This window comes from Globicephala melas, chromosome 7 (genome assembly GCF_963455315.2).
Source record: "Globicephala melas chromosome 7, mGloMel1.2, whole genome shotgun sequence".
Taxonomy (NCBI): Eukaryota; Metazoa; Chordata; class Mammalia; order Artiodactyla; family Delphinidae; genus Globicephala; species Globicephala melas.
The window spans coordinates 18,816,437-18,829,933 of NC_083320.1; the positions used below are offsets into that span (position 1 = coordinate 18,816,437).

The following is a 13,497-nucleotide window of genomic DNA, read 5'->3' on the forward strand; positions in this document are numbered from 1 at the left end:
GATGTTACTAATAACATTTTCATCACATTCTGCAGTTTATAAAGTGCTTTAATCCTATGAGTTTGGGTGGCCCTAAAAGTCTACCCTCGAATTCCCCAGGGGCCACAGAAACAGAAAGACAGATAAAGGTGTCCCCACACCCCCGCCCCAGAATTAGGACAAGGGCTGTAGTGAGAACTGAGTACACCACCGGAGGTTCTGGCCTTCTTTCTCTAGACCCTCTCAGTCTGCTCCTTTAAAGAGGCATCCTAGTTCTCCCCCAGCCTGCAGATTCAAGCCCTAGATGTGTACTAGACAGAACAAGGAGAGTGCCAAGGGAGAGATTTGGTACTCTTCGTTGCCAGAAGAGCCCAGTCCGGTAGGGGGAAGATAGAGAACCAGGGTGATGACCCCTGAGAGGCTAGTTCTATCAAAACCATCTCCCTTTACTCACTCCTTTCAGAGCCTGTCCCCATGGCAGCCCTCCTCCAAACTATGGGCCCAGTCCTATTGATTTAAATATTTTTATTGATACTAAATGCACCCACCCACCCCATGGCCAGCAGTTCTGAGGAGCCCCGCATCCCGAGGCCTAGATACTGGCTCTTTGGTTTCTATCTGGGGGCCGAGGAGAGAGGTCTCCCCCAGAAGCCCCCGGGAAGCGCCCCTTGGAGGCTCCTCCGGTGCCCTGGGCCTTGATGAGCGGGCGTATATCTCAAGCCCCACCGCCTCACAGTTTCTAGAGAGGCCTGGGAGATGGACTTTCCCAGGGGAAACCTGGCAACGCCCCCTGCTGGCGCCCAGAGGTCCCGCAGGTGCCGAGAGGCGGCTCTGCGCGCAGTCTGGGGAGCCGGGCGATGGGTCAGAGGCAGAGGCTGAGTTCCTTGCGCACGCGGCAGCGGTGGCACTGCACTACGCAGCACCAGTGGAAGCGGCACAGACAGTTCTCCTCGAGCTGCACGCTCTCCTGGCGGTGGCCGCGGCCGCAGCACAGCAGGTCGCAGCCACTGAGGTCCGGGGCACTGCTGTTGCAGGCGCGGCCGCGCGTGCCCGGCGAACCGGTGCGCCGGTTGGGGGCGCAGAAGTCGGGCGAGTCGGCGGCGTATAGTAGGTCAGCGCGGCCAGGCGGCTTGAGCGTGCGGACAGCGGGCAGCAGAGCCTTGCCATCGTTGGTGCCCATGACACGCGAGGCGCCGTGGAAGCGCTCGAGCAGCCGCGCGCCCACCTCGCGGAACGGGGGCAACTTCTGCCAGCAGGTGCGCAGCGCGCATGAGCCCGACAGGCCATGGCACTTGCATTCGGTCCGCGTGTGGCTCCGCACGGCCTGCGGGGAGCAGAGGCGCGGGCGGATGGAGACAGATCCGGAAGGCGGGACGCGGCGAGGCCCAGAAGACCGACAGAAAATAAGATGGGGAGGGTGGTGGATGAAAGAAAGAAAAGAGCAGAGACCAAAAACAAACAAACAAAACAGGAGAGCGCAAAGTGGGGAGGAGGAAATCAAGGGCCCCACAGCCCGGAGAGGAGGAGGAAGAATGATGGAGAAGTAGGAGAAGTGGGGAGTGGGGGTCACTATGCAGCGTAGAGGTTCCAGGATCCAAAGCCAGGGAATGGGGGAGAAAGCATAATGGACAGCAGGGGAGAGATTCTCCCTGGAGGGAGGCGGGTGGGGAAGGTGGCAGCTTCGCACCCTATTCCTCCTGCCAGGCCAACCCCCTCATTCCTGCTCCTCAGGGCCCCAGGCAGAGCAGGCCGCCTGGGCTCTGTCTCCGCCACCCCTCCCCAACCCTCTCCGACAGGTATGTGGGCCTGTCTGGACATTCCTCTCTGGTCCCCCTCTCACCCCCCTGCCCAATGCCTCAGGCCGGAACCCTAGAAGACATAGGATGTGTGTGTGTGTGGGGGGGTCCCTAGCACAACCTAGAACTGAGGCATACGGTGCAGGAGGGCCCACTGTGGACGCACTACTGAGAACTGGAACCCAGGAGTCCTGCCCGTTATTTACTATTTATGTCTGAAGCTGGGGTCGAAGACTCACAACCCCACTAGGGATTTAAGGGGTCAGACGCCCCAGGAAGATCATTTCCGGAAGCTCAGAGTCCAGGGGCCAACCTGATCTACAGACCTGTACATCTCCCTCCCGCTCCCAGGCCCCTTCTCTTTCCCCCCATCGCCTCCTGTAAACATCTGACTCAGACTGCTTCTAGTCCCTAAACAGGAGCTCATGGGACCCTCATCATCACAGAGGGAAGGGGAGAGGCTGCGAGGGCTCTGGACAGGGACTGGTCTGGGATTGCTGGGCAGCCAGTTAAGTGCCCAGATTCGATCACAGCTTTCCGGCCGCTGCCTGACCCCCTTCTGCCATCAGGATCTACTTCTCGTTCTCTCCTTTCCAAGCCCATTTTCCCTTGGACCTGTTTAGTCCATTTCCAGGCCTCCCCCACTTCTCCCAGCTCCCCTACCTCCAGACCCCATACCTTTACCTCGCCTCTATCCTTTCTTTCGTCCCCAGCCTTTGTCTCCCTCCTCTGCCCCTGCCCTGGCAGCCAGCTCCCTACCTACCCCAAGCTTTGCCCCACATGTCCTGTCTCAGAGGTGTGTCCTCCCTACCTGAGGTCCCTAAAGGCCCTGGGTCCTCTTCCCTGGGTGTCCCCTCCCTACCCTGCTCACTGGGCCATCAGCCCCAGGCCCTCCCAGGCCCCCCAAGTAACTCCCTCTTCTAGGCTGGCCACTTCCCCTCCCACATGCCCATCCAGGCCCCCAGCCAATCTTCCCAAGTGGTCCCCATGGCCACGCTGGCTCCCCTGCACACGTTAATGAACTCCTACACTGCATACCCTCACTCACACCCTCACTTCCCCACACCCTTCCACAAACTCAGTCCTCTGCACATACCACACTCTCCCACATCCTTTCAAAGCTGCCCACACTCACACATTTCCGCACACGCATTTCCACACACACACACCCTTACACATCCCTGCCCAGACTCACCAGCCGGCCCGCCTCGTTGTTGTGAAGTTGCACCAACGCACGGATGTCTCCGCGTCCCCGCTTGTGCTGCGCGTCCATAAAGAGCCTCGACTTCTCATCCCCGAAGTCCACGTCGTCGCCGCAGCCTCCCCACTCCCAGGCGGCGCTGCCGTCGGGGGAGCCCGCGGGGCCCGGGGGCCCAGGGGTACCTGGCAGGCCGGGGGGACGGGGCGGGGCCCGGCCGCGGGGCGCCTGGCAGCCACACTGCAGCAGCTCGCCCATGGAGCAGGCCTGCGTGACGGCGTGGCTGGCGCCCGCGGCCGTTATGGCAAACACGAAGGCCGTCTCCCGGATGTCTGCGGGGGCGGGGAGGGGCAGTCAGACAGCAGGACCAAAGCTGGGTACTGGGGGAATGCGGTGGGCCAGGCAGTGTGATGGGGGGTTGGGAGACAGGATCAGGGCAGGGTGCCCTTTGACCCGTGGGAGAAGTGGGGCTCAGGCAGCCTACCCAAACCTCCACCCTCTCCTCTGATCCCCCAGCGAAGAGAAAGCAGCCCCCTCCTGGTCTCCTCCCCACACTGACCCTGCTGCAGGATGCGCCCAAAGGCCTTGCTGTGGCTGGAGCAGTTCCAGCGGCGGAAGCGGAACTGGAACTGGCATTCTCGAACCCCTAGCCGGGCGCCCCGCGCTAGCTCGGCCACAACTTCTGGCTCGGCCTGGCACAGCTCAGCCTGCCGCCCTGCTAGCCGCCGTGCCTTCCTGCAGATGCTGGTAGGGTCCATGACCAAGGGGCTGCCCACGGCCCTGGGAAGCAAAGAACAGCAGATCAGGGGTGTGACTCAAAGAGCTTGGGTGAGGGGGAGGGAGACCAGCCCTGCCCAGCCCACAGCCAGGAGCTGTGACATGCCTCTTCACCCACCAGCTCCCCACAACTGAAATTCAGATTATCCTGTCTGGTTCTCTTACTATTCCATTTGTGTGTCCCCTCTTAATTAGGTTCTAGACTGAAATTGCTATAGAGCAAGGATTCAGTATTAACCTTCTGTGTACATCTTCATTAATAAATCCTTATAGGAATTTGACTCAAAGTGAAGGCACCTGGCACCAGGTAGGCCACAGTTAAAATTCAACAGGCCTAGCCCAAAAGGGAGACAAGGAGGAAATTAACCGAAGAAAGATCAAGAAGGCTGTCAAAGAAAAGAAAGTATATATCATAAAGAGATACCAAAGAAAAGTAGACAGTGACAGAGAAGGATCTGGTCTTAGTGGACCACAAGCTGGAAATGTGTCAGCTGATCAGCCCTGATGCTAGAAAAGTAGTGGCAATCCCAGAGATAGAGAAAGCCACAGGAGGTTAGAGTGGCTAGGGAATGGAGCCTCTGAGGAAAGTCATACCGTCTCTCTAGCCCAGATTTCTCTTTCTGTCAAAAAGGAAGGTGAAGCTTTGATCTCTAAAGTGGGCCCTCCCACCCTGATATCCCCTGTTTCCCTGAACAGGAGAGCAGGAGGAAGGAACTGGGGACTGAGTCTCTGAAGCATTGTTGTAAAGTAAGTGACACTGACCCTTCTCCTGCTCCAGGGTCTGTGACCTTTTCAGAGCAGGATGGCAGCAAGGCAAGCTTTTGGTTGCCATGCACCATACCCCTGAAGGTTATACTGGCTGGGTACCGACACCCGGGTGGAACCACTTCAATTGGATTGCTCTTATTTGAGCACTTGGGGGCTGAGGGTAATTTGAAACCACTCAAAAATCCTTTAGCGGAAGGCAGAATAAAATTTTGGGTGGGGAGAAGCGGCACCGAGAGATGGAAAATGATGAGGAAAATGCTGGTGGATAGGTGCCAAAGGTCAAGATGGCCTACTTTTCAGTTTAGCCTTCGTGTGCATCCGCCCCACTGTCCCCATTTGCTCTGTAGGTACGTGCTGACTAGGCACGTTCTGGCCCCAGAGCAAGGAGATGTAATGGGCTTACGTAGCAGCAGGAGGAATTTAGGTCTTAAGCTAGAACTTCTCAACACTGAGGAGTGAGATGTTTGAAGACGTGGTTGCAGGAAGATGTGTAAGCTCAGTCCTTTAAGATCTCCTACCACCCCCTGTGACACACACACACCACCACCCTATCAGGTTATTGTCATCACCCCTACCCAAGTAGTCCAGGAGCCAAGGTTCTCTCCTCAGTGGACAGACTTATAGTCCAGACCTTTCTTCCTCCATGCTTAGGACCTGCCCATCACTGCGTTCCAACTGTAGCCTGGGAAGGTCCAGCCCCAACCCTGCCCTTAGGTGTCTCTCTCTCTGTCTCTCTCTCTGTCTCTCTCTGTCTCTCTCTCTCTCTCTCCTCTCTCCTTCCGCCTTCCACCTACTTATCCCACTTCATTACAAAAAGGATTGGGGGGCAGCTTCCAGCATGGCTGTACAAGGTCGGCAGATAAGACTATGGAGCAAGCACGTTGACAGTTAGGACTGTCATTTTCTTTTGTCTCCCATGGCAGATTTTTAGCTACTTAATTTGTATCCCCCCTCCCATTTTTAATGAAAATTTGCATATTATGAACAATTACTATAATACTACAATGAATACCATTTAATACATGTTTCTGAATGAATGAATGAGCCATCTAAGGAGAAGGTCCTCACTTGAGCCCAGGCCCCTGTCCACATGTGGTTTCATGACTCCTAATTAGCTTCCTCAAACATTTTCTTTTTCCCCCGCCGCATTCAGAGGCAGGGAAGCGGGCCTGCCCACAGCTGTCCAGCTCCTCTTCTGCCACCTGCATGTCCAGAACTCCACCTGGGAGTCTGGGGCCCTGCAAACCCATCTTCCCCGCCCCACCCCCATGCCGCTAAGTTCCCCACTCTCCCCTCCCCAATCCTGCCCTCTGCTAACTCCCTGCTTTCCCAAGGCTGACTGGCCTTATCTTCCCAAGGTTACTCTGCCCTATCCGTCTCCTCTCCCTCCTCCTGCACTAGGAAAGCAGGAGACGGTGTGGGTACGCAGGCAAGAGGGGGAAACACCTCTTGACCTTGTCTTTTTCCCAGGAGCCTGAGATAGGAGAGGAATCGAGAGGAGCATGAGAGGCAGGGCCCTCCAGGAGGTGGGGCTGGCTGGCCCTTCACAGCGTTGAGGGGCTGCCCCGGAGTCGGTTTCTGGTCCGGGTCTGGCTCCCCAGGCTGGCTGGCTGCCTGGGAACTAGGCTTGTTTACAAGCCGGTCAGGAGGAGGGATGGGCAATAGTAGCAGCTAGAATCCCAAGGGACTAGCTTGTTCCCTGCCCTCCTGTCCTCACTCCCATCTTCAAGTCACAGGAAAGGAAACTCCGAAGGGGACTGGCAGAGGAGCATTGGGCAAAACAACAGGCCTCGCTTTTGTACCCTGGTCTCTGTCAGCTCTGGGTGAGCTGAGCCACTCTGGGCAAATCAGTTCCCTCTCTGGGCTTCAGAAAAGTGAGGAGTTGGCGAGAGAGGCTTGAATATCCCGTCTAACTTTAACACCATCTTTAAGAGCATCAACAAAGAACTCCCCCATCTTCCTTCTTCCTTTACCCTCCTTCCTTCCCTTCTGCTTCCTTAGGGAATGAACTCTGCTGTCGGGGTCTCTGAGTTAGCATCCGTCTGAGATCAGCCCAGAGAGGATGTGCCCGTTTGGGAGCATCTGCGTGTTTGGAGCGGGGGCGGTGACGGGAGCACAGTGGTGGTAGGAAATATATAATATATAACATGTAGGATCTGAGATCCTAAACAGTCACTCCAGCATAGAAAAAACAAGACTAGCCCTAAAGACATCAGTATGTGGACAAGATGGGACAAGCCTGGGTTTGGCCATTCTAGCTGGCACGGCCTGTGCCAAGATCTCCCTCCCAGGGACCTTGGTCAGGGGGCAGCCAGTTCCTACTGACAACATCTGTAGATCTAAGCCTTGGAGGTCCGGGTTTCTGGCCTAACTTACCTTTCCATTCCTGGATTCAGAGGGCGGAAGAGAATGTCAGAGATACTCTAGTCCAGCTCCACCCACTTCACCCTTATTGTACAGGTGAGCACGGTGAGAAGAGAGGTGACTGACCCTGGCCACTCAGTGGAGGGATCCCCGCTGAGAGAAATTTAGGTGAATATTTTAAAAACCAAAGGGACCGGAGGAAACGGCCACCTGCGGTCTTCGGATACCTCGTGTGGCCTCGCATGCCATCCTCCACATAGCCCTTACTCTGAGCAGGGTTGGCTAACTCAGAGCCACCCCTCGCCACCCCTAAGTCATCAAAATCTCACCCAGCATCTCTCCAAACTCGCCTCAGATCCCACCTGCTCTAAGGAGCCTCCCCTGGGCCCCAGCCCTCACTGACCTCCCCGACTTGCATCACTCCAAGTGGCACTCATTTGGGGGGTGTTTGTTATGCTGCGAGGGGCATAATCATTTTGTCCTGTTTTCCTGTCCTCTCTCTCCAATTAGATATGAACTCACTCGAGACAAGGCCCTCAGGAAGAAGTAAACGTCATTAGCAGAGCACACTCAGGGGTCTGAAGACCCATCGGACTTGGGTTTGTGTCTGGGCTCTGCCATTTGCTGGTTCTATGATGTTAGCAAGTCCCTAGCAAGGGAAGCTGGTACTTATCATTGGTTGAACGGATGATGAAACTTAACCTTCTGAGCCTCAGTGTCTTCAACTGTAAAATGGAAATAAATAATACCTGCCTACTTCCCAGGTTACCTGTGAAAAGAGCCTGTCCAGAGAGTGGACTTCCACAAGTGTTTTGTCTTCCCATTCACACCCTTAATCATCTCCTGGGCCTGCACAGCGCACGGCAATCAGGCAGCGTTTGTGAATTCCTGAGAACGTGCTTTTCTCCAACTCTCTGCCCTTACTTAGCCTGGATCCCAGTGTCTCCTCCTCCCCTGTCAGCCCAGCCTGTGGACCAGGAGCGCCCTCCAGGACCCCTCCCTTCCCCATCGAGCACTCCTCGGTCGGTGGATTCTTGAGGCCGAGAGGACCACAGATCCTTCTGATGCCTGCTCCTCTGAAGGGTCTCACAGCCAGCCCCCCGCTAGTTCCCCACGCTCCTTAGTCTGACCCTCACTCCCAAGAGCCAGCAGAGGGAGCCCTGAGCCCTGGGGCCGTGGGCGGGGGCTGCACAGGGGTGGGGGAGGTGGGTGCTGGAGAAGGGGCAGAAAAATGTTGCCTGACGGCTGCTGAGGCAGCTGGGCCCGGGCCTGTGCCCGGCCCGCCTGTCCTGTCCTGCTCTGTCTAACTCGGTAATTACTGCTCCCCTCCCCCTGCCCCTCCCCCCTCCCCGACCACCACATCAAAGCCAGTGATGCCCCAGCTCCATTAACCCCTGCCTCCCCACGGCCCCCCACCACCCCAGCCCAATCTGGTTCTCTCTGCCCTGTGCTGGGTGCTGCCCTTCCCACCTCCTCACACTTCTCTCCTCCTCATTGCTGTTGGAAGAGGCAGGGGCTTTTCCTGCCCTGAATGACTTCACTGCAGAAGAGGGCTTCCCATTGGTCAGGGCTGTGGGAGGCAAAGGCATGGACACAGTGACCATCCACTGGATATGCCGGTGAGCATCTGTCATGTGCCTTCCGCTCTCCCACGCGGAGGTGGGGAGCACTGTGTGAGGGTGGGGATGGGGGAGCAGAAGGGGCCCGTGGAAGGCCCTGTACCCCCTTCCTGAGCCCCACAGCACACAAGGGTGCGGTACTCAGCAGGAGGTGGGCTCCCGGTCCCAGCCCTCAGCAACTTGCATTCTGGGGGGCCTTGGGCAAGTCACCTCCTGTCCCTGAGCTTTGGCTAGAGTTCTCACTGTAAGTGAGAAGATTGGACCAGATGATCTCTAAGTCCTTTCTAGATCTCGTTTCTGGATTAAACAGAGGGCTCCGAGCTGGAGGCCAGGTGGAAAGTGGGTGAAGAACCCTCCCAGTGACCTTTCCCTCCCGGAGCTCCTCCTCAGGCAGTCCAGGGAAGCACCCAAGATCTCACCCCCCCACCCCGCCCGCCCCCCGCAGGAAGGAAGGCGCAGGCTAGAGGGTGCCCTCTCCAGCCCCCAGGGGCCGGCTTCTGCGTTCCCCAGCACCTCCTGCTCTGGCTGGCTGGGTGCCTTACTGCCAGCCTGACCAAGGCCTGGCTGCCCGCCCCACCCTCGCCTCATCCCCTCCACAGCTGGATTTCTCCATCAAAGTACACACTCTGGAATCCCCCTCACTGGGCCCTGGTGATCAAGCCTCCCACTGACCTCCCCCCACCAACTCCTGGCTTGTGATGAGAACGGGGCAGGAGGGGGCTGCGCCCCACAGGAAATGTCACAGTGCCAGGACTCTGGTGGGCTCAGGGCATGCTCTGGCCTGGACCGAGCCAGCCTCCTTTTGCCCCTGCCCTTTTCTGCTCACAGCCCCATTGTCTCCCTCCAGGGGAAGCTGCCAAAGCGGGAGGCCTGGAGGGGGTGCTGGACGGCCACCCCACCCCCGCCCCATCCTGAGTCTGTGGGGCCAGCCACAGGAGTGCCCATGAAGGGTCAGGGGCCCCAGAGGAAGAGGGGATGGGGAAGGGTGGGGGGGGCTCACAACTGGAAAACCGGGGTGTTGGGAAGAAGCCTGGGTCCTTTCCCTGCTTCCCCGAGGGACTAGAGGTGAGGCTGTCCTAGGCGTCTGTTCCTGTTTCCATAGGGAAGGGAGGCAAGATGAGATGGGGGAAGGGAGTGAGACTGAGTGGTGCTTTTCCTAGTGGAACGAGGGGAGGGTTAGTTTCTTTCATAGAAACTATAAAACAGAAATAGGAAAGAGGAAGGGAGAAGAAGGGAGATTGATCTGGGTATGCTGTGAGAGTGAGTTATTTTCTACGTCCACTGATTGGAGGTATAAATAAAGATGGGTCAGACATTGAGAAGAACTTCCCGGGGGAGGGGGGAAGGGGGGCAGGGAGCAGGATAGGAGAGGTGGGAGCTGATGACCAGAACGGGATCTGTCAGGGCCAGAGCATAGGCTGGATGGCCTGGAGGCAGTAAGCTGGACAAGATGACCTCCAGAGAGCCTGGCCAGTGTCCTGGAATCTGGGATTCTGCAATTCACAAAGATATGGTTACAGATGGGAGAGAGACAGACAGAGGCCAGAGGCAGAGTTCAGAAAGCATGCATTGCATCGGAGAAGATGGGGGAGGGGGAAAGAAAGTGGAAGCGAAACTTCTCCGGGACCTGGAGCCAGGTCCCTGAGCCTATTCCAGGGCCTGGGCCGCTCTCCTCCAGGACCCTCCTTTCCTGACCGGGACAGTCCAGTCGCTCAGAGTTCCTGGGGTCCTGTCTCCTCCCAGCCTGGCTGCTGCTAGAATGTCAGCCTGGACTTCAGTGGGCTGCTGCTGGACTTCAGTGGGCTGCTGCGAGGCCAGCTGCTTTCCTGTCCACCGCTAGAGCTCTGGCCTGGCTTCTCTGAGAAGCAGAGAGAAGAGGTCCAGCAAACCAGTCCTAGGCATCAGGGAGCAGCCTAGAATCTCCTGGCCTGAAGAAGCTCTTACTTATGGTGAAGCCTCCGGGGTGGGGGGCAAGGAATGACAGGAGCCTCTCAGAAGCATCTGAGTGAGGCATTCGCCAGACACCTTATCATCCCAACCCCTCACTCTTCACCCGGCTCGCCCTGCAGCTGTGGCCATGAAGGCCTCTGTGTTCTCCCACACCTGCCTTCCTCACCTCCTCCCCCACTCCCTGCTTTCCAGCTTCAGGGTCAGTCTCCAAGGGACCAAGTCTCTCTCCCTCTGGTGTGGCTCCCACCCAACAGCCCTTCCTAAACAAAGGAACCCCCATGGATACAAACCCCAGAAAGATGAACTCAGCAACACTCCATAAAACTGTCCCCAGCACCTTCAGTCTTCCGGGCCCTAAAGACAAATGCTTGGCCTTCCAGGAGCAGGGAAAAGAGACCCAAGAGGAGATGGTTGTCAGTAAAATGCCTAACTGGCAGGGTTGCCCAATGCATGGAGTGCAGTGGGAGCACAGAGAAGGCAAGGGAGGGAAGACAGAGAGACAGCTTCATGGAGGAAGTGGTATTTTTAACTGGAAGGATGAGAAAATTGGGACAAATGGGGCAGGGGGAAGGGAAGGCAACAGCCATCAGGGAGAGACCCCTGTCCCCATACCTTGAGGAAGGGCAAAGTTAGGAAAGGTGTGCATGGGGAACAAGAGATAGAGATGCCTTTACAAAATTTTGCTGGGGACCCTGGATTTTACATTTAAATTAATCCCCCTTTTCACCCATGGGGACTCTGGCCAGAACCTGGGGTGTCGAGGAGGAGACTTACATTTAGGAGCACCTCCTAATGTCCAATTATGTTGTAGGTCATCCCACATAATCCTCCTATGGAGCCTGCCAGCTAGGGGGACTGACTCCCTGTTCTACAGTTGAGACATCTGGGAGCAGGGAGAAGTGGCTTGCCCAAAGTCACAGGCTTAACAAATGGGGGAGATTAGATCTCAGGTCTGTCTATTTCAAAGCTACTACTGCATTATTCTAAGTCAGGATCAAAGGACGCATGTTCCCTAGCCAGGACCTCGGTCGTCCTCAGTTTGTCCCCTCAGCGACACCCTGAGGGACTTCTCTCCCACATCATGGAAGTGGGATGGTGGCCAGCAGCTCCCTGTGTGGGCATCCAGCTATCTTCCTAGAAGAGAAGGATCTGCCTGCCCCACCCCTTCTTCCAAATCCCGGGGTGGGAGAGGAGTGGAGGGTAGAGAATCCAGCCAGTGACATTGTGATATGCAAATAGACAAGACCTTGCCTTCTTACGATTGGCTGATGCACCAGCGGTATTGTCCAAGTCCCTCCTCTCTAAACACAACTATTCCGGGCGGGTCTTTGCTGCTCCTGAGACTGAGAAGGAAAAAAAAGTCTACGGGATCCGGATCTCTGAGCGGTCCCGGCCGGGCACCCACCTCCCCAGCCTCTGTCCACCTCCCGAGACTCAAAGTTCCCTCAACCTTAGCTGCCTAGGCGTCTGCTCTAGCTAGGGCCAAGTCGAGAGGCTAGGTCTGGGAAGACGTCCCCAACCCTTGGCTGGCCAGGCCTCCCTCCCTTCCTCCAGGACCCTCCGCGGTTCCCAGTACGTCCCGAGCTGCACATTTTTTCACCCATGACCCCTACATATGGAAGGGCATAGGCTCGGGTCCCTTCCTGCCTTTCCTCCTCTTTGGTCGGGGAGGAGGAAGTAGAGAAAGCTAAGGTTCTGACTCGGTTTCCCCTTTACACTCCTTTTCCCGCCCCTACCGCCCACTCTGGAGGAGCCCAGACAGAAGCTGGTGGGTTTGTGGGCAAAGCAGGGCGGGGAAGAGGCAGCTGTTTGAGTCTTCCCGCCTGTGGCTTCCCACCTTGCTCCCCTCTTTTACCCAAATCCAGCCCTCCTCCCCTAAATCCAAAGCCCTCCTCGCAGACTCTTTTATTCGGATCTCAGACTACAGATCTTGCCCGTCTCCCCAATGGCTTTCCTACCCATCTGCCAATTCCTTGGTGACCTGGATTGGGCGCATAATCTGGGGTGGGACACAGGAGAAGGAAACACAGTAGAATGTAAGGGGGGAGCGGGGGTGTGTGGGCATATCTAAGTGGCATTTCAGAAGTGCCCCTGGAGGAGGCTGGCAGGAGCGGCACGCACCTCCCCCTCACGTCTCCAGCTGCCCGGCGGCTGGGCTCTGCGCACAGGTAGAGCCCGGAGGCGGCAGGAGCGCAATTCAGAGCCCCACTATCGGTCCCGAGGTCCCCACCTTCGAGCTCCAGGAGCCCCGCGGGGACAGTCAGACGCAGTACTCACCACCACAGTCCGCCGACGTGCGCCGGACACAGGAGCAGCAGGAACAGCAGCCTCAGGCGGGAGGGCGCGGGCGGCTGCATCGTGACAGCTCTACCGCGGGCCGGGGCGGCCAGGGGACGAGGCTGCGGGGCCAGCCGGTGCGCGCGGGGGCCCGGGCTTCAGGGCGAGCGCGGCGACGGCGGCGGCGGCCGGGAGGCGATGGCTCCGGCGGCGGCGGCGGCGGCGGCGGCGGCGGCGGCGGCGGGGGGGCCCATCCCGGGCGAGGAGGGCGCGGCGGAGGCGGAGAGCGGACGGGGCAGCCAGCGCCTGTGTCTCCTGCCGAGTTCGCTCGGGAGAAGAAATCAGAGCCGGGGGTGGGGGTGGGAGGGGAGCGGGGCCGGGGCGGGGGCGGGGGGCAGGGGGGCCGTGGGGGTGGCAGTTGCGACAGTCAGGCGGCGGGACTCTCGGGAGGGAGCCGAGCGCCCCGGGGCGGCGGGCGCAGAGCTCAGCGGAGGGCGGGAGCGAGGTCCCGGGGCGGGGCCCGAGCGCGCTCGTGGCTGGGGGACCCGCCCGCCTCGCCCCCTCACCTCGCCTCTCACCGCCTGGGAGCCCCCGGCCGCCGCCCGGAGTCGGGGGCAAGGAGGGGCGGGGAAGTAGGGTGGAGAAGGGTTAGCGGGGGAAGGAAAAGGAGCTGAGGAATGGGGGACGGGCTGGAAGAGAGACGTTTGACAGGTTTGTTGACTGTAAAGAGAGAAAACTTCCCAGGAATGAGGGAGTTTGGGTTGGGGGG

General features: G+C 58.1%; 1 protein-coding gene across 1 annotated transcript; it reads right to left on the reverse strand.

Moving 5' to 3' along the window:
- Positions 1 to 444: 444 nt before the first annotated feature.
- WNT6 (Wnt family member 6) lies at positions 445 to 12,811 on the reverse strand. Its single transcript, XM_030845031.2, has 4 exons — positions 12,729 to 12,811; positions 3,533 to 3,753; positions 2,971 to 3,305; positions 445 to 1,303 (listed from the first exon to the last, which is right to left on the reverse strand). The coding sequence occupies exons 1-4, from the start codon at positions 12,806 to 12,808 to the stop codon at positions 842 to 844; spliced, it is 1,098 nt and encodes a 365-aa protein (XP_030700891.1). The 5' UTR covers positions 12,809 to 12,811; the 3' UTR covers positions 445 to 841.
- Positions 12,812 to 13,497: the final 686 nt, after the last annotated feature.

Bases quoted from the DNA above. Each gene is read 5' to 3' on its own strand.
- WNT6 (XM_030845031.2), bottom strand. From the start codon at position 12,808: ATGCAGCCGCCCGCGCCCTCCCGCCTGAGGCTGCTGTTCCTGCTGCTC. The intron at 3,306-3,532 runs GTCAGTGTGGGG...CCGCCCCCGCAG, and splicing joins TGGGCGCATCCTGCAGCAGG to ACATCCGGGAGACGGCCTTC. The intron at 1,304-2,970 runs GTGAGTCTGGGC...TGCTCCCCGCAG, and splicing joins ACAACGAGGCGGGCCGGCTG to GCCGTGCGGAGCCACACGCG.